Source organism: Lissotriton helveticus, chromosome 3_1 (assembly GCF_964261635.1).
Source record: "Lissotriton helveticus chromosome 3_1, aLisHel1.1, whole genome shotgun sequence".
Lineage (NCBI taxonomy): Eukaryota > Metazoa > Chordata > Amphibia > Caudata > Salamandridae > Lissotriton > Lissotriton helveticus.
In genome coordinates this window covers 371716577-371736702 of record NC_136061.1, presented here as the reverse complement: position 1 = coordinate 371736702, position 20126 = coordinate 371716577, and the positions used below count along the sequence as shown (strand labels likewise).

At 53.9% G+C, this 20126-nt stretch overlaps 1 protein-coding gene across 1 annotated transcript in view; it reads right to left on the bottom strand.

The window, feature by feature from the left end:
- Positions 1–461: 461 nt before the first annotated feature.
- Positions 462–20126, bottom strand: part of LOC144824549 (TLC domain-containing protein 1-like) — a 144302-nt gene continuing 124637 nt past the window's right edge. The window contains exons 3-4 of the mRNA XM_078683602.1: positions 9958–10040; positions 462–1474 (exon numbers count right to left, since the gene is read on the bottom strand). Of these exons, the coding sequence (XP_078539728.1) occupies positions 1076–1474; positions 9958–10040 (482 nt within the window). The 3' untranslated portion in view covers positions 462–1075. The remainder of the gene's footprint in view (positions 1475–9957; positions 10041–20126) is intronic.

Sequence of the window (20126 nt, the reverse complement as noted above, 5' to 3'; positions counted from 1 at the left end):
GAGAATCTTGGTGTAACAGACGCAAATCGTCAGTGCAAGTGTCCTGGGATAAACCCAGGTTGTCAGTTTGATATGCCTTGCACTGTCAGTGTGATAGTACCAGGTGTCAGTGTAAGAGTCTCCTGGTGTCAATATGATCATTTCAGGTTGTCGGCATGAAGCTCGCGCTGTCTGTGTGATAGTCTCCTGATGTCAGTGTGACAGGATCTTGGTTTAATAGATGCAGTTGTGAGCTGTCAGTGTGATAGTCTGATGGGATCACTGTGATGGTTTCCTGGTGTCACTGTGATGGTTTCCTGGTATCACTGTGATAGTTTCCAGGGTGTCAGTTTGAGAACCTTGAGTCAGGACATCAGACGACGTCTCAGGGCCTCAATGGGTGTAGGATACTCTCACGCTGTCTCCCTGGCATAACCCCCCCCCCCCCAACCCCCTAGGGAAAATAAGAATCGCTGTTAAAATAAAATTAGCATTTCTTTTAATTTCATGATTAAAAATATTCCAAGTTCTGACAATATTTAAAGATGCATCTCCAGGTCCTCTGGTGTCATTGGCAAAGCTGAGGTTATTAAGAATACGAAGTACCCCTAGTTGTCGGGTTCCTTTGGATATCCATTGTGAGCTTGGGGGCCATCATTCTGTAACTAGTAAGAGTCTGAGGTCTGTCTGTGTAGCAATAATGCAAGTCCAGGGTTCCTCTATGTGCCACTTATGATTCTAATATGCCTTTGATTGAATCCCCCCCCACTTCTTTATAAACACTGTAACTTTGTAACTCTCCCCTTACTCAAATAGCCGGTGGCTCCTAGATATTAGTGCCTTCCGTTTCTAGGCCTTTGGTTCTTGAATTCGCAGACATTGCAGACTAATGTGCCCCCTCGGTTTTTAAACCCAGTGACACCATAAACTGTCCTAGACTCGATACCTCCACAGTTCCTTCCTCGTTCCAATGATCCTTCATGGACCTGCCACGCGTTCGCTGGTGGCTCCTTGTGTTACCTCCTGTACCTTGCACCCATTTCATTTGGCTCCCTGGAGCCGCTGTCTGCCCCAGATGTTGAGCTCCTGCTGCGATTCAATCAGTCAGGAATTTGTTCTCGTCATAGCCTCCCCTGGCATGTCCCCGTTTTCTCGATCGAGGAAAGAAGTCTGCCCGAACGAGACGGTAGAAGTAGACGAGGATAACGATGTTGATGGCGGTCATGGCGCTCAAAAAGAAGGTGCTGTGTGGCAATATCCAGAGGTTCACCAGAAGGTACCAGGTGAGAAAGACGTGAGCGCCTAACCTGAAGGTGATGAAGGTCAGCATGTTCAGGTAGCGGTTCACCCTGTAGAGGGCTGAGTTTTGGGCATCACTGAGCTTCAGCAGGAGGCGGGTGTGCAGAAAGACGCTGTTCACCTCCACAAAGAGGGCCACGGTGGTGCCTGCCACATAGAGCCCAGTGAAAGCTGCGAAGGTGAAACAGGAAATGACCTGAGAGAGAACAGAAATGACACATGATGAGACAGTAGACTAGACTTGGATCTTAGTATCTTTACATCAGAGCGGTGGGTCCTCCTGAATTACATCAATTCACCTTTTGTCATACGTGGACACCACTGCTAGACTGCTAGAATAATACCAACGAGTGGCAGCACTCTGGGTCTCTGCCACCTGAGGGTGAAACAGTAATCCAACTGAGCTCTGTCTGCAGCCATTGGCCCCACTGTTAACAGTCACCTGCTGAAAACTTCCCTGTCACCCCAAAGCTTCAGATGACCTTAGGGATCCTAACACCACCCCATAGAGTTAGGGATTACAGAAAAACCTTTATCATTGGCTTTAATATCAGGGACTAAGGTACCTTCCTTAAGGAATCAGACTAACACCTGGCATTAGGCTCAAGGGCAGTAGAAGGAAACCTGGGCCCTCTTCTTTGTAGCACAGAGTCAAGTGAACATGTATATTTAACTTATGGTCAAATGCCATAACAACCTCTTCTAGGAGCAGGGACCACAGATTAGTTCTCAAGACTCAGAGGCTTATTTATGAGCCCTTGAAACACTTTTACGGCGCTGGTGCGTCTCTTTTTTTGACACACCAGCGGCGTAAAAAAAGCGCCCAGTTGCATCCTAATTACACGGACGGGGACCTGGAGGGTCGGCCGAGCACAGTGATCGCACAGACAGGTAACTTCCCCCCCACAGATGGACACCACACAAAGATCAGGGTAACACCTTTTATAGGCACTTCTGGTAGTAGAGTGGTACGATACAAGGCGATCAGGACACGATGATCCTCTCAATTCTAGTCTCTAGTAAGGGAAGGGGGTAGCGGGACAGTCTTGGTACCCACGGGTACGGAGGTGTAACGGTGATAGCTCACAATCCTCGAGCTCGGTGTTCGGATGGGTCAGACCGCGGCAGCGCCGGCAGGTCCCGAAGAGGTCGTAGGTGGCAACGGGCCGCGGCAGCGCCAGCAGGTCCCAACGAGGATGAAGGTTACAACGGGCCGCGGCAGCGCCAGCAGGTCCCACGAGAATGCAGGTTGCAACGGGCCGCGGCAGCGCCAGCAGGTCCCACGAGGATGAAGGTTACAACGGGCCGCGGCAGCGCCAGCAGGTCCCACGAGGATGAAGGTTGCAGAGGGCCGCGGCAGCGCCAGCAGGTCCCACGAGGATGAAGGTTGCAGAGGGCCGCGGCAGCGCCAGCAGGCAGGACAATAGTTCACAAGGCAGGGCTGTGGCAGCGCCAGCAGTCCGTCAAGGATGAGTTTGTCGCGGTGTCTCTCGACTCCAGGATACAACTGCCTTCCTGTCCTGGGGCGGCCTCAGTTATAGGTCTGGCGCCCTTTGATGTCCGGACCCTCGCTCTTGGAGGTCGGGAGGTCTGGGATGAGGGAGTCCAGACACCCAGCAGGGGGGTGGAGCCAGCGCCCGAGGAGGCTGGGGGTGCTCGGCACCTGGCGGGGGAGAGCCATCGACACTTCTTACTCCCATTGACCTGCCAAGTGGTCCGTTCACCTCCTGGGTGGAGGGTGGTGCCGGGATGTCGGGGCCTGGCCAGGCCCAGGGTTGGGGTCGGGCTGAGGCCGCGCGGCCGCGTGGTGCCGTGTCCAAGCTGGCGGCTGGGCCGGGCAATGGTGCTGACGGTGGCCCGGGCCCTGTCCTGCGGGGAGGGAGCGAGCCCTTCATGTGGCCTGTCCAACATGCGTCCCCCCCAGCTGAAGGCGGGGAGAGTCACCCATCTTCTTGGGGACTTTCCTCGTCGAGGCGGAAAAAGCGGGACAGGCCATCCGCGTTGGCGTGGTCTTGGCCAGGGCGATGCTCCACAGTGAAGTCCATCCCCTGCAGGGAGATGGACCATCGCAATAGTTTGGGGTTCTCCCCCCGCATCTGCATGAGCCATTGCAGGGGCCGATGATCTGTCTGTACCCGGAAATGGGTTCCGAAGAGGTACGGCCGGAGCTTCTTGAGGGCCCATACCACTGCGAAGGCCTCTCGCTCAATGGTGCTCCACCGCTGTTCTCGGGGCAGTAGGCGTCTGCTGATGAAGGCCACGGGTTGGTCCACTCCTTCGGGGTTCAGTTGGGAGAGGACGGCCCCAATACCATGGTCGGAGGCATCGGTCTGCACAATGAACTCGCGGCTGTAGTCGGGGGCCTGGAGCACCGGAGCGGTGCACATGGCGGCCTTCAGCGTCTCGAAGGCCGCGTGACAGTCGGGAGTCCAGTTGACTCGTTTTGGGTTGTTCTTAGACGTGAGTTCCGTGAGGGGCCCCACAATGCTGCCATAGTCCCTCACAAACCGCCGGTAGTATCCGGTGAGCCCCAGGAAGGCTCGGACCTCTGTTTGTGTTTCGGGGGGTTGCCAGGACTGGATGGCAGCTACCTTGAGTTGGAGGGGGGCCACCAGACCGCTCCCCACTTGGTGTCCGAGGTAGGTCACGGACCCCTGGCCGATTTGGCACTTGCTGGCCTTTATGGTGAGGCCGGCCTGTTGGAGGGCCTGCAGGACCGCTCTGAGGTGGTGGAGGTGGTCGGCCCAGTGGCGGCTGTATACCGCGATGTCGTCCAGGTAGGCGGCGCTGAATTCTTCGAGGCCCGCCAATACCTGGTTCACCAGTCTTTGAAAGGTGGCTGGGGCGTTCTTCATGCCGAAGGGCATCACTCTGAAATGGTAGTGCCCGTCCGGGGTGGAGAAAGCGGAACGTTCTTGGGCCCTGGGGGTGAGGCCGATCTGCCAGTAGCCCGCTGTCAGGTCAAAGATGCTTAGGTAGCGGGCTGCCCCCATGCGGTCGACTAGTTCATCTGCTCGGGGGATAGGGTGAGCGTCGGTTCGGGTGACCGCGTTCAGCCCCCCATAGTCGATGCAGAATCGGAGCTCCGGCGTGGTGCCCGGTGCCGCGGCCTTGGGGACCAGGACGACCGGGCTGGCCCAGGGACTGTCCGAAGGCTCGATGACCCCGAGGGCGAGCATCTTGGAGACTTCTTCTTGGATGCATGTACGTACCCGATCCGGTACTCGGTACGCCCGGTGTCGGACAGGAGGACTGTCCCCCGTGTCCACGTCGTGCAGGCACCAGGAGGTGACTCCGGGTGCGAGGGAGAACAGGTTTGCGAACGGCAGCAGGAGGGCCCGGCAATCTTGACGCTGCTCTGGGGTCAGGGCCTCGGAGAGTCGGACCCCGTCCACCGAGCCATCTCTTTCCCGAGTCCTCAGTAGGTCAGGGAGGGGCTCGGAGTCTCCTTCTGTGCCACTGTCGGTCGCCATCAGCAGGCTGAGCTCTGAGCGCATGAAGTGGGGTTTGAGCCTGTTGGCGTGGAGGACCCGGAGGGGGTTCTGGGGGGACTCCAGGTCGATGAGATAGGTGACGGGACTCCTGCGCTCGATCACCTTGAAGGGCCCCGTCCATTTGTCTTGCAAGGCACACGGTTCGATGGGGGACATCACCCATACCTGCTGACCCGGTTCAAACTCGATGGAGGAGGCATGTTGGTCGTACCACTTCTTCATGTCCTCCTGACTGGCCTCCAGATTGGCTTTAGCGATCTCCCTGAATTTCCGGGTCTGATTTCGGAGGGTCAGGAGGTATTTGTAGACGTCCGGAGGGGTCTTTAGGGGGGCCATTTCCCATTCCTCCTTCACTAGGCTGAGAGGCCCGCGAACGGGGTGTCCGTACAGGAGTTCGAAGGGGCTGAAGCCGAGGGACTTCTGGGGGACTTCTCGGTAGGCGAAGAGGAGGCACGGTAGTAGCACGTCCCACTGGCGGCGTAGGGGTTCTTCCAGCCCCATGATCATCCCCTTGAGGGTGCGGTTGAACCGCTCGACCAGTCCGTTCCCCTGGGGGTGATAGGGGGTGGTGAAGCGGTAAGTGACTCCGCACTGCTGCCAGAGGGATTTCATATACTTTGAAATAAAGTTCGTACCCCTGTCGCTGACGACTTCCCGGGGGAAGCCCACTCGAGAGAAGATCCCCATCAAGGCTTGACCCACTACTGGGGCTGTTATAGTACGGAGGGGGACCGCCTCAGGATAGCGGGTGGCGTGGTCCACCAGGACCAGGATGAAGCGATGCCCCTGTGCTGTTCGGGGGTCCAGGGGCCCCACAATGTCTATTCCCACCCTTTCGAACGGGGTGGTCACCACGGGGAATGGTTGTAGGGGTGCCTTGAGTTTGCGGCCGCTCTTCCCGCTGGCCTGGCAGGTCGGGCAGGACCGGCAATGGTTGGAGACGTCATTTCTCATTTTGGGCCAAAAAAAGTGAGTCACCAGGCGGTGGTAGGTCTTGTCTTGGCCCAGGTGCCCGGCCAGGGGGACATCATGGGCTAGGTTCAACAGGAAGTCTCTGAAGTGGAGGGGCACCACCAGCACTCGCCCGGCCCCCAGTTCTGCGATTTTCTGCTCGCTGTACAAGAGATCATTGTCCCAATAAACCCAGTGGGCCCCGGTGGTGTCTCCTTGGCTCTGGGCGAGCGCTTGCTGTCGCAATCCCTCGAGGGAGGGGCAGGTCTTTTGCTCCTGCCGGAATTGTTCCTGGGTGGGCCCCCCTTCTTGACGCCACTGAGCCAGGTCGGGAAGCTCGGGGGGCTGTGTGGACCCCTCTGTGGTGGGGTCCGGGTGGTCGGTCTGGAGGAAGTCTTCTTCTGGAGTGATCGAGGGCGGAGGTGCTGCCCATTCTGGTTCTTCCGGTCTAGGGATGGTGCGGGTGGCCATGGACCGGGTGGTTACGCACGCCCAGTCCGGGAGACCCAACATCCCCAGATGCTCTCTTCTTTCTACAGCGGCCCACGGGGAGCTCTCGAGATCGTTCCCCAGGAGGCAGTCCACGGGGGCATCGTCGCGGACAGTTACTTTCAGCATGCCGGACACTCCTCCCCATTCGAAGGGGACGCAGGCCATCCGACACAGGCTCTCCGAGTTATCTGCCGATCGGACGGGGCAAAGTACGTTTGGTAGGATTTGTTCTGGGGTCACCAGGTGACAACGGACGGCCGTCACGCTGGCCCCGGTGTCACGCAGGGCCTCGGCCTTGCGCCCATTGATGCTCACCCATTGGCTGTACTTCCGAGTGTTGGCGGGCAGGGGAGTCCGCGGGACCATGTCTCTTCCTCCCAGGCATGCCAGGGTCATGGCGGCGGGTTCCCAATCGAACTGCTCCGACTCATAGGTCTCCGTGTCTTCGGAGACTTGTTCTTCTCCCAGGGCGGCGGCCGCCATCTGGCGGGGCCCGGGGACCTGGTTCTTCGGGCAGGTCGGGTCACTGGCATAGTGGCCGACTCGCTGGCATCGATGACACGTCACGTTAGCTCGGAACCCCGGGCGCATCGGGGGGTTTCCCCGGCCTGCTGGGGCCGGGGTGGCGTTAGTGGGCGCGGCCGGGACGGCGTCTCTGCCCCGGCCCGGGCCTCCTCCTCCTCCTCGGGGACGATGATGACCTTGGTTGGTTCTGTTCTGCTCATTCGGCCCACTCCGGGCCACTCGGGTGCTCTCCCACCGGTCAGCCTCGGTGGCGAGCTGCCGGGGTTCAGTCAATTTACTGTCGAGGAGGTGCTGCCTGAGCTCGACGAAGCAGTTGTTGGAGAGGTGCTCCCACACAATGAGATTGAAGAGTTGTTCGTAAGTGGTTACGTTGTTACCCTTGATCCACCCCTCGAAGGCTCGGCTGAAATAGTTCACGTATTCCAACCACGTTGTACCTGGGATCCGGGTGCAGTTGCGGAACCTCTGGCGGTACATTTCGGGTGTAAGCCCATATCGACTGAGGAGGGCGGCCTTCATGTGGTCATAGGACGTCATTTGATGGTCCGGAAGCTGCAGCAGGGCATCACGACCCTCGTTGACGAATCTCCCCCATAGACCGGCTCCCCAGTCACTTCGAGCGACCCGGTGGGCGGTCATGGCAATCTCATAGGCCTTGAACCACTGCTGTATGTCGTCGTTCCGGTGATATTCTCGGACCACATCCTTGGGGATGTGGACCTTCTGCTCGGTAGGACCCGGGGAGTGCGGTTGCTCGGGCACCCCTAGGTTTTTGTTCAGTTTGCGTATTTCTATCTCCGCTAGTTTGCACTCGTGCTCGTATGCCAGTCTTTTTTCTTCGAGGTCTCTCTGTCTCTGTTTTTCCTCTCGCTCTTCTCTGAGCCGTAAGTGTTCTAAGTTTATTTTTTGTTCCGCCAGTTTCAATTCTCCGTCTAATCTGAGTCGTGCCAAGTCTAACTCGTGTAATCTATTTTTTTCCCGCTCTTGGATCTCTTCACGGGAAGGGCCTGTTCTCCGTTCCTCCGTCCGGGTGGTGTTGACTTCCGGGGCTGCGGGGTCCCGGGGGGTTGCGGTATTTGTCTCTGTCCAGGCCTCTAGGGCGTTTTTGAAGTCTTCTTTTGTGCTTAGCCCGGTGGTAGCAATGCCTAAGTCCATGCAAAATTGTTTGAGCTCTCGGTGGTTGTATTCTTCCAGCTTTTCCATCTGGAACTTCTCCGCCGATCCGCTCTCTTTGGTCGTCATTGTGGTTTTAGTCGTAGGGTGAGTTACTGTCTGTACGGTACGCGTTGGTTCGGATCGCGCCGCTAGCCACCAATGTTAGACGGGGACCTGGAGGGTCGGCCGAGCACAGTGATCGCACAGACAGGTAACTTCCCCCCCACAGATGGACACCACACAAAGATCAGGGTAACACCTTTTATAGGCACTTCTGGTAGTAGAGTGGTACGATACAAGGCGATCAGGACACGATGATCCTCTCAATTCTAGTCTCTAGTAAGGGAAGGGGGTAGCGGGACAGTCTTGGTACCCACGGGTACGGAGGTGTAACGGTGATAGCTCACAATCCTCGAGCTCGGTGTTCGGATGGGTCGGACCGCGGCAGCGCCGGCAGGTCCCGAAGAGGTCGTAGGTGGCAACGGGCCGCGGCAGCGCCAGCAGGTCCCAACGAGGATGAAGGTTACAACGGGCCGCGGCAGTGCCAGCAGGTCCCACGAGAATGCAGGTTGCAACGGGCCGCGGCAGCGCCAGCAGGTCCCACGAGGATGAAGGTTACAACGGGCCGCGGCAGCGCCAGCAGGTCCCACGAGGATGAAGGTTGCAGAGGGCCGCGGCAGCGCCAGCAGGTCCCACGAGGATGAAGGTTGCAGAGGGCCACGGCAGCGCCAGCAGGCAGGACAATAGTTCACAAGGCAGGGCTGTGGCAGCGCCAGCAGTCCGTCAAGGATGAGTTCGTCGCGGTGTCTCTCGACTCCAGGATACAACTGCCTTCCTGTCCTGGGGCGGCCTCAGTTATAGGTCTGGCGCCCTTTGATGTCCGGACCCTCGCTCTTGGAGGTCGGGGGAGGTCTGGGATGAGGGAGTCCAGACACCCAGCAGGGGGGTGGAGCCAGCGCCCGAGGAGGCTGGGGGTGCTCGGCACCTGGCGGGGGAGAGCCATCGACACTTCTTACTCCCATTGACCTGCCAAGTGGTCCGTTCACCTCCTGGGTGGAGGGTGGTGCCGGGATGTCGGGGCCTGGCCAGGCCCAGGGTTGGGGTCGGGCTGAGGCCGCGCGGCCGCGTGGTGCCGTGTCCAAGCTGGCGGCTGGGCCGGGCAATGGTGCTGACGGTGGCCCGGGCCCTGTCCTGCGGGGAGGGAGCGAGCCCTTCATGTGGCCTGTCCAACACCATGTATTCAACCTTGTCGAATGCTGCAGGTAATTCCAGGCAAATCAGAAGAAATATTTTAGTGTGTAGAGGTGAAATGTGGGAATTAGTTACAGAAAAAGTACAGCTTTGGTGAAGCGTGCATAGCAAAAATCGGATTGCAGAAGAGAAAGTAGACAGAGATGATTGAGGCACTAAGAGACCTAGTTGTATACGAAAGACTGTAGACCTAGAAGCCGCTGTGGAAAAGCATGTTTCAGCCTGCATCCTAATATTGCTGGCGTTGTCTTGCAGACACCGCCACCATATTTGCCTGCATACACCGCGGATCAGCGGCGGACGGACTTGCCATCCGCCGCTGATTCCACCGCCATCCTAATGTGGTGGTGGGTGTTTCCAGTGTCCGTGGCGGTGAATCCGCATCCTCCAGGCCGGCGGTGGCTTCCGCCGGTCCGGAGGATGCGGATTCACCGCCATCCAAATCGGCTCCCTAGTTTGGAAAGGATTTGGAGAAGAGAAATTGATAGCAAGGTAGTGGGAACAAGTGTTGAAGTGTGGATTTCACAAAAACTACTTGAGAGGAAGCACGCCAACTTAAATATGCAATAATTATGCGAGATCAGGTAACAGCAGAGGGTGAACTGAGTGAAACAGATGTGATGCAGCGGAGGTTGCAATCGAAGTAAAAGGTTAGGTTCAGCTTGGACAGAATAAAGAGATTGAATCAGAGTTGTATCGAGCAACTATGATACATCGCATTAGTGGAAAGGATCCTAACATTTATTTTTTAGAACTTTGGAAGATAAACCATGAGTGTCTTTACTACCCGCTGCCCCATCTGGGTAGTTACCAGTGCGTGGTGAAACAGGAACTCCCAGGAAGCGCTGGCCTGGCCACTTAAAATGATGTCAGCAGCGTCCATGTAGAAATATCCTGCGGAAATGAGAAGAAGCACTATTGAATTGCTGATGGTGACTTTCCCCAGACAGATTTTCAGCCCAACAAAGACCGACAATACAAACAGTTTATATGTACTGTCATTACCTAATAATTTGTGTTTATCTGAACCTTCTCCAAGGCTTCCCTCCTAGCCTCCTCTTGAGCTCTGGCAGTCGATGCAGAGGGTAAGACACGATTGTTGTTATCCAAGGCTCTTTCAAAGGTGGGCTTTCAAGAATCAATATTGGTGCTGTGCCCAGAGGACTGGGCACACCACTTCATTTTGTCATTAAAATGGTGCAGGCGGATTAGGAGTCTTGTTACCGTACAGCAACTGTCTGAAGAACAAGAAAGAATATTGATTCTTGAAAGCCCACCTATGAAAGAACCTTGGATAAAAACAATCATCTGGGTCTGTTAAAACTTTAGATCTTTCCTGAAATGTAAGTCCTTGGGGACCCAAGGACGTTCTTGGATAGTTTTGGTAAATTTATACACGTGACCTACCCTCTGCATCAACTGCTAGAGTTCAAGTGCCTTGAAAAAGTCGTTATTACGACGAAACACGTCGGCTAAACCATTTCTTCCTTGAACGGCGTGTCAACATATTTCTTGGATTGGATTAACTTGTGAATCAAAGTTGGTCTGTGAAATAGACAGATCAGATTGCCTGTACTTTGTGTAGTGCTCTGGATTATGTAAAATTATATCCATCTGTCTCGGTGGGCGAGCAACAGGCTACCTTTTTCTCTCTTAGAAGAAATAGTTCTCAGCCCAAATCTGGAAGTGAAAATGTCTCGAAGAAAGAGTGATGACTTATTTTACCAAAACGCTGAAACATTATGAGTGGAGAGGCTTTGAGCATATATTGAGCGGACACCCCAGATGATGAACCATAGACCTCTCAAATATGTCCAGTTATTTACAGAGCTTCATAAAAGAATAAACTCATTTCTAAGACAGTGAGGATTCTGGCACCAGACTCGAGTCCCCTGCAATCACAGCCACTACACAGATCCCAGTCTTGTTTGCCGTCGGTTTTTGGGTCAGTTGCCAGAGTCTCTAGCCTTGTTTTGGACTTGAGTTCATCGGCTTCATTAGGAAGTGCTGAAGAGCAGTAAGAGGGTGTAATACAGGGAGGTACTGGTCATTTGGCATCAGCCTTTACTCAGTCAATAGGGAGATGATGGCAATGACTAACCAGCAGGCTTTCAGCAAGGTTCAGCGGTCTGCAAAATCAGCCCTATGATCTGAATCCTTTGGGTGTTTAACCACTGTTGCTATTCTGGAAGTGTCAGGCCCAGAATAGGCATGGTTCTGGCACCAACAGAGCTACATTGGTGGAATGTAAAAAAACAGTTCATGTTCCAGTGACCCTCAACAAGCACAAGTCACTCACTACAGAGGAGTAATTGATCATGTATATGCATGGCCTCCTCTGAGTAGCTGCCCCATTTGGTTTTCTAAAGAGGGATTCTCTATGTGGCCAAACACACTTACCTGCGGCTGGATTAACCACTGTGGGTCTTGGTAAAGGTAGGCATGGCACTTACAGCAGGCGCCAACGTGACATATGGGTCATAGTTGCAGCTGTCCCACTCTCAAAAGAATCAGGACATGATAATATCCTATTTCTGAGTGCTTGCGCCATTGACCAGTGCTGTAAATATGACCCAGTTTTAATGGTGCTGACATACCTGCTGCAGAAGGATGGAATGTCGTCTTTGAGACCTGCAGATCGCCACACTCCTCAGCAATGTGCATTCAACTTAACAAGCTATCCCGCCGCTAGAGGAACAAGGGGGGACAGTCTGCCAGCAGAACAGTGATAACACCTTCTGCTGTGTCCTCGCACAGGTCTATCTGTAGTGGCTGCCTCCATATCCCACTCAATATATGATGCTTCTCTCCTACATTCAATGGTTTCATCGATTCTCTACCCAGTGTTAGTTGCAGCTGTATGTCAGAATACTGATCATATTGATACAATGGTCACACAAATATTGTGGCCTAAATATAGTTTACAAAATATATCAACTGACTGTGTATAGATTTTTCTAGTATTAGCTCGAATGGGGTGGTATTTTTGTAAACGATATTTTGGCCATGATATTCTGGTATCCTACACAGTGCATACAGGTTAACTATGCAGTGCTGCTACAGAACCGCAACCAATATACGCTCCTCTTTCTCTCCAGAGCGGGGCGTGTTGATGCAGTTTACAAGAATGTTAAGACCATTTTATGGAGACAGAAGCTGATATTTGAAGAGAATGTGTGAGCAACTGACTGTAACATGGAAGTGGGTTTCTTTCGGTTTTCAACAGTGGCGACTGGTAGAGGACGGTGGCGGGTGAGGGCGGAGGGGATGGGGGTAGGAGGTAGGAGGTGTAGAGCCACCACCTCTTCTCTGTGCTGAATCCTGCCTCCAGGAAGCACCCAGGCTCCCAAACTCCCCTATCCAATTAAGATGCTGCCTTACAGCAGCATTGTGATTGGTCTGAGTGCCGTGGTTCGGCATTCAGAGAGGGACTTGGAGCATGGGCATGTTATACACCCAGGCTGTATAATACAGCTGGTGGAGAACTTACAAAGTGCACATGACCGTTAGGCTGGCCCAAGACATGCAAAGTAGCATGATGGTTTGGCCGGCCCAAGACAGCCACCCAAACCGTCATGCGCACCTATGGTGCAGCCATCACTCATCCCCCTGCTCACGTCACGCGAGCATTGCCCCACCCTGCCCTTAAATGGAGCTTAAAGGCAGACTACAAATAAAATAATAATAACGTGGCAGACTAAAAATAATATCGTTCTGCTATTATCATTTTTTTTTTACTTTGCTCTGCTCTTAGAGCAGTGGGGCGACGCTCCTCGGCCTTAGTGGAGAATCCTTGTCTACTACCCAATTAGATGCACAAACTGCTTTTGACGATGACCTGTGACACAAAAGAAACAACTATTTGTGGGCTATTGGCTCTTCGGCTAACAGAACTGCTGTCACCCTCCTCCCCCCTCCCCCCCTCCTTCAGGGCCCTGGGACCCTCGCGGGTGAGTAGCGAGCTTACAATTCCCTGATTGATTGATTGAGCTATTACTGCTGATTTGGGAAGAGCACAATATGTTGAATGGCGTTTTCTGAGTTGGAGAGCAATTTGTACAACTGATGCTTATTTAATGCCACAATTCTGGAAATTTTAAACCGATTTGGGGAAGATGAGATGTAAAACAACAATTTTGGATCCATTCCTTTATTCTCTCTTGAAGTTTATATATAGTATAAACCATAATCTGATATGGTTTCAGATTATACAGTGAAACACTAGAAGACAGTTGAAAATTAGCATAGCAGAAAATTTCAAGGCGGTGGTGTTAAAAGGTTTATTATACGCCCTTCCTGAACATGTACATTTGGAGCATAGCGATGACATGACAGGTATTCGAATTTTAGGAATAGAATGTATACAAAGCAATGTAAGATGTGGTGACAGAAAGTTGCTGAGACAACAGGAAACCAATGTATTTTACTCCTGTAAAGCTTCTTTCAAGCTGTTTTAATGAAATAAAATTTTAAACAAGCATTTACAATGCAACGGTTTCGCCTTTGCCAAAGTTAGAGCTATTGGCATTGTAAATGACAAAAATTTTATTTATGTGTTGGTTTTGAAAACAGATAAATAAATGGCATTGTCATTTACATTGCCAACAGCTTAATCTCTTGCAAATGTAAGACCTATTGTACCCTACTGGATTTCACTGAAGAAATTCAGAGTCTGGTCTGCAGGTGTCACGTGACAGACGGCCAATTGACAGCTGAGGGGGTTAAACCGTGCTGGGGTGGCACATTAAGGCGACGCTTGCTGTCCGTGCTTGTGAGGAGGTAGTGCACCTGTTGAGGGAGAGAGAGTGTGTTTGCATATGTGCGTGCATGCATGTGTGTGTGTGAATAAGCACTTCCAAGATTTAGTGGGACTAGAGTTTTTATCTACAAATCATTGTTTTCAGCTGTGTTCCAATGGAATCAAAACAACACTACACCCCCCATAATGCATAGTGTGATCACATAAAAGTACAGAACTGGAAAGAGTGTCCATAATGACCAGCTAGACGGTTGTGACCCTAAGAAGGATGTGCTTCAGTCTCCAGTGCCACGGGCGAGTGGAAACACACACTGTGCTGGTGGAGAAGTAGAAGAAGTACAAGTGTCCATAGAAGAGAAGTAGAGGGGATGCACTCTCCACTCTCTATCCACTCTGCACTCCCTATGCACTCTCCACTCTGCACTCCCTATGCACTCTGCACTCCCTATGCACTCTCCACTCCCTATCCACTCTGCACTCCCTATGCACTCTGCACTCCCTATCCACTCTGCACTCCCTATGCACTCTCCACTCTGCACTCCCTATGCACTCTCCACTCTGCACTCCCTATGCACTCTCCACTCACTATGCACTCTCCACTCCCTTTGCACTCTCCACTCCCTATGCACTCTCCACTCCCTATCCACTCTGCACTCCCTATGCACTCTCCACTCCCTATGCACTCTGCACTCCCTATGCACTCTCCACTCTGCTCTCCCTATGCACTCTCCACTCTGTACTCCCTATGCTCTCTGCACTCCCTATGCACTCTGCACTCCCTATGCACTCTGCTCTCCCTATGCACTCTGCACTCTCCACTCCCTATGCACTCTCCACTCTGCACTCCCTATGCACCCTGCACTCCCTATCCACTCTGCACTCCCTATGCACTCTCCACTCTGCACTCCCTATGCACTCTCCACTCTGCACTCCCTATGCACTTTGCACTCCCTATGCACTCTCCACTCTGCACTCCCTATGCATTCTGCACTCCCTATGCACTCTGCACTACCTATGCACTCCCTATGCACTCTGCACTCTTCACTCCCTATGCACTCTCCACTCTGCACTCCCTATGCACTCTCCACTCTGCACTCCCTATGCACTCTCCACTCTGCACTCCCTATGCACTCTCCACTCCCTATGCACTCTCCACTCCCCACTCTGCACTCCCTATGCACTCTGCAGTCCCTATGCACTATGCACTCTCCACTCCCTATGCACTCTCCACTCCCTATGCACTCTCCACTCCCTATGCACTCTCCACTCCCTATGCACTCTCCACTCCCTATGCACTCTCCACTCCCTATGCACTCTCCACTCTGCACTCTCTATGCACTCTCCACTCTCTATGCACTCTCCACTCCCTATGCACTCTCCATTCCCTATGCACTCTCCACTCCCTATGCACTCTCCACTCCCTATGCACTCTCCACTCCCTATGCACTCTCCACTCCCTATGCACTCTCCGCTCCCTATGCACTCTCCACTCCCTATGCACTCTCCACTCCCTATGCACTCTGCACTCCCTATGCACTCTCCACTCCCTATGCACTCTCCACTCCCTATGCACTCTCCACTCTGCACTCCCTATGCACTCTCCACTCTGCACACCCTATGCACTCTCCACTCCCTATGCACTCTCCACTCCCTATGCACTCTCCACTCCCTGTGCACTCTCCACTCCCTGTGCACTCCCTATGCACTCTCCACTCTCTATGCACTCTGCACTCCCTATGCACTCTCCACTCCCTATGCACTCTCCACTCCCTATGCACTCTCCACTCCCTATGCACTCTCCACTCCCTATGCACTCTCCACTCCCTATGCACTCTCCACTCTGCACTCTCTATGCACTCTCCACTCCCTATGCACTCTCCATTCCCTATGCACTCTGCACTCCCTATGCACACTCCACTCCCTATGCACTCTCCACTCCCTATGCACTCTCCACTCTCCACTCCTTATGCACTCTCCACTCCCTATGCACTCTCCACTCCCTATGCACTCTCCACTCCCTATGCACTCTCCACTCCCTATGCACTCTCCACTCCTTATGCACTCTCCACTCCCTATGCACTCTCCACTCTGCACTCCATATGCACTCTCCACTCTGCACTCCCTATCCACTCTCCACTCCCTATGCACTCTGCACTCCCTATGCACTCTCCACTCCCTATGCACTCTCCACTCCCAATGCACTCTCCACTCCCTATGCACTGTCCACTCTCCACTCCCTATGCACTCTCCACTCCCTATGCACTCTCCACTCTCCACTCCCTATGCACTCTGCACTCCCTATGCACTCTCCACTCTCCACTCCCTATGCACTCTGCACTCCCTATGCACTCTCCACTCTGCACTCCCTATGCACTCTGCACTCCCTATGCACTCTCCACTCCCTATGCACTCTCCACTCCCTATGCACTCTCCACTCCCTATCCACTCTGCACTCCCTATGCACTCTCCACTCCCTATGCACTCTGCACTCCCTATGCACTCTCCACTCTGCACTCCCTATGCACTCTCTACTCTGTACTCCCTATGCACTCTGCACTCCCTATGCACTCTGCACTCCCTATGCACTCTGCACTCCCTATGCACTCTGCACTCTCCACTCCCTATGCACTCTCCACTCTGCACTCCCTATGCACCCTGCACTCCCTATCCACTCTGCACTCCCTATGCACTCTCCACTCTGCACTCCCTATGCACTCTCCACTCTGCACTCCCTGTGCACTCTGCACTCCCTATGCACTCTCCGCTCTGCACTCCCTATGCACTCTGAACTCCCTATGCACTCTGCACTCCCTATGCACTCCCTATGCACTCTGCACTCTTCACTCCCTATGCACTCTCCACTCTGCACTCCCTATGCACTCTCCACTGTGCACTCCCTATGCACTCTCCACTCCCTATGCACTCTCCACTCCCCACTCTGCTCTCCCTATGCACTCTGCAGTCCCTATGCACTATGCACTCTCCACTCCCTATGCACTCTCCACTCCCTATGCACTCTCCACTCCCTATGCACTCTCCACTCCCTATGCACTCTCCACTCTGCACTCTCTATGCACTCTCCACTCTCTATGCACTCTCCACTCCCTATGCACTCTCCATTCCCTATGCACTCTCCACTCCCTATGCACTCTCCACTTCCTATGCACTCTCCACTCTCCACTCCTTATGCACTCTCCACTCCCTATGCACTCTCCACTCCCTATGCACTCTCCACTCCCTATGCACTCTCCACTCCCTATGCACTCTCCACTCTGCACTCCCTATGCACTCTCCACTCTGCACTCCCTATCCACTCTCCACTCCCTATGCACTCTGCACTCCCTATGCACTCTCCACTCCCTATGCACTCTCCACTCCCAATGCACTCTCCACTCCCTATGCACTCTCCACTCTCCACTCCCTATGCACTCTCCACTCCCTATGCACTCTCCACTCTCCACTCCCTATGCACTCTGCACTCCCTATGCACTCTCCACTCTCCACTCCCTATGCACTCTGCACTCCCTATGCACTCTCCACTCTGCACTCCCTATGCACTCTGCACTCCCTATGCACTCTCCACTCTGCACTCCCTATGCACTCTGCACTCCCTATGCACTCCCTACGCACTCCCTATGCACTCTGCACTCTTCACTCCCTATGCACTCTCCACTCTCCACTCCCTATGCACTCTGCACTCCCTATGCACTCTCCACTCTGCACTCCCTATGCACTCTGCACTCCCTATGCACTCTCCACTCTCCACTCCCTATGCACTCTCCACTCCCCACTCTGCACTCCCTATGCACTCTGCAGTCCCTATGCACTATGCACTCTCCACTTCCTATGCACTCTCCACTCCCTATGCACTCTCCACTCCCTATGCACTCTCCACTCCCTATGCACTCTCCACTCCCTGTGCACTCTCCACTCCCTATGCACTCTCCACTCCCTATGCACTCTCCACTCCCTATGCACTCTCCACTCCCTATGCACTCTCCACTCTGCACTCTCTATGCACTCTCCACTCTCTATGCACTCTCCACTCCCTATGCACTCTGCACTCCCTATGCACTCTCCACTCTGCACTCCCTATGCACTCTGCACTCCCTATGCACTCTCCACTCTGCACTCCCTATGCACTCTCCACTCCCTATGCACTCTGCACTCCCTATGCACTCTCCACTCTGCACTCCCTATGCACTCTCCACTCTGTACTCCCTATGCACTCTGCACTCCCTATGCACTCTGCACTCCCTATGCACTCTGCACTCCCTATGCACTCTGCACTCTCCACTCCCTATGCACTCTCCACTCTGCACTCCCTATGCACCCTGCACTCCCTATCCACTCTGCACTCCCTATGCACTCTCCACTCTGCACTCCCTATGCACTCTCCACTCTGCACTCCCTGTGCACTCTGCACTCCCTATGCACTCTCCGCTCTGCACTCCCTATGCACTCTGAACTCCCTATGCACTCTGCACTCCCTATGCACTCCCTATGCACTCTGCACTCTTCACTCCCTATGCACTCTCCACTCTGCACTCCCTATGCACTCTCCACTCTGCACTCCCTATGCACTCTCCACTCCCTATGCACTCTCCACTCCCCACTCTGCTCTCCCTATGCACTCTGCAGTCCCTATGCACTATGCACTCTCCACTCCCTATGCACTCTCCACTCCCTATGCACTCTCCACTCCCTATGCACTCTCCACTCCCTATGCACTCTCCACTCCCTATGCACTCTCCACTCTGCACTCTCTATGCACTCTCCACTCTCTATGCACTCTCCACTCCCTATGCACTCTCCATTCCCTATGCACTCTCCACTCCCTATGCACTCTCCACTTCCTATGCACTCTCCACTCTCCACTCCTTATGCACTCTCCACTCCCTATGCACTCTCCACTCCCTATGCACTCTCCACTCCCTATGCACTCTCCACTCCCTATGCACTCTCCACTCTGCACTCCCTATGCACTCTCCACTCTGCACTCCCTATCCACTCTCCACTCCCTATGCACTCTGCACTCCCTATGCACTCTCCACTCCCTATGCACTCTCCACTCCCAATGCACTCTCCACTCCCTATGCACTCTCCACTCTCCACTCCCTATGCACTCTCCACTCCCTATGCACTCTCCACTCTCCACTCCCTATGCACTCTGCACTCCCTATGCACTCTCCACTCTCCACTCCCTATGCACTCTGCACTCCCTATGCACTCTCCACTCTGCACTCCCTATGCACTCTGCACTCCCTATGCACTCTCCACTCTGCACTCCCTATGCACTCTGCACTCCCTATGCACTCCCTACGCACTCCCTATGCACTCTGCACTCTTCACTCCCTATGCACTCTCCACTCTGCACTTCCTATGCACTCTCCACTCTCCACTCCCTATGCACTCTCCACTCCCCACTCTGCACTCCCTATGCACTCTGCAGTCCCTATGCACTATGCACTCTCCACTCCCTATGCACTCTCCACTCCCTATGCACTCTCCACTCCCTATGCACTCTCCACTCCCTGTGCACTCTCCACTCCCTATGCACTCTCCACTCCCTATGCACTCTCCACTCCCTATGCACTCTCCACTCCCTATGCACTCTCCACTCCCTATGCACTCTCCACTCTGCACTCTCTATGCACTCTCCACTCTCTATGCACTCTCCACTCCCTATGCACTCTGCACTCCCTATGCACTCTCCACTCTGCACTCCCTATGCACTCTGCACTCCCTATGCACTCTCCACTCTGCACTCCCTATGCACTCTGCACTCCCTATGCACTCTGCACTCCCTACGCACTCGCTATGCACTCTGCACTCTTCACTCCCTATGCACTCTCCACTCTGCACTTCCTATGCACTCTCCACTCTGCACTCCCTATGCACTCTCCACTCTGCACTCCCTATGCACTCTCCACTCCCTATGCTCTCTCCACTCCCCACTCTGCACTCCCTATGCACTCTGCAGTCCCTATGCACTATGCACTCTCCACTCCCTATGCACTCTCCACTCCCTATGCACTCTCCACTCCCTATGCACTCTCCACTCCCTATGCACTCTCCACTCCCTATGCACTCTCCACTCTGCACTCTCTATGCACTCTCCACTCTCTATGCACTCTCCACTCCCTATGCACTCTCCATTCCCTATGCACTCTCCACTCCCTATGCACTCTCCACTCCCTATGCACTCTCCACTCCCTATG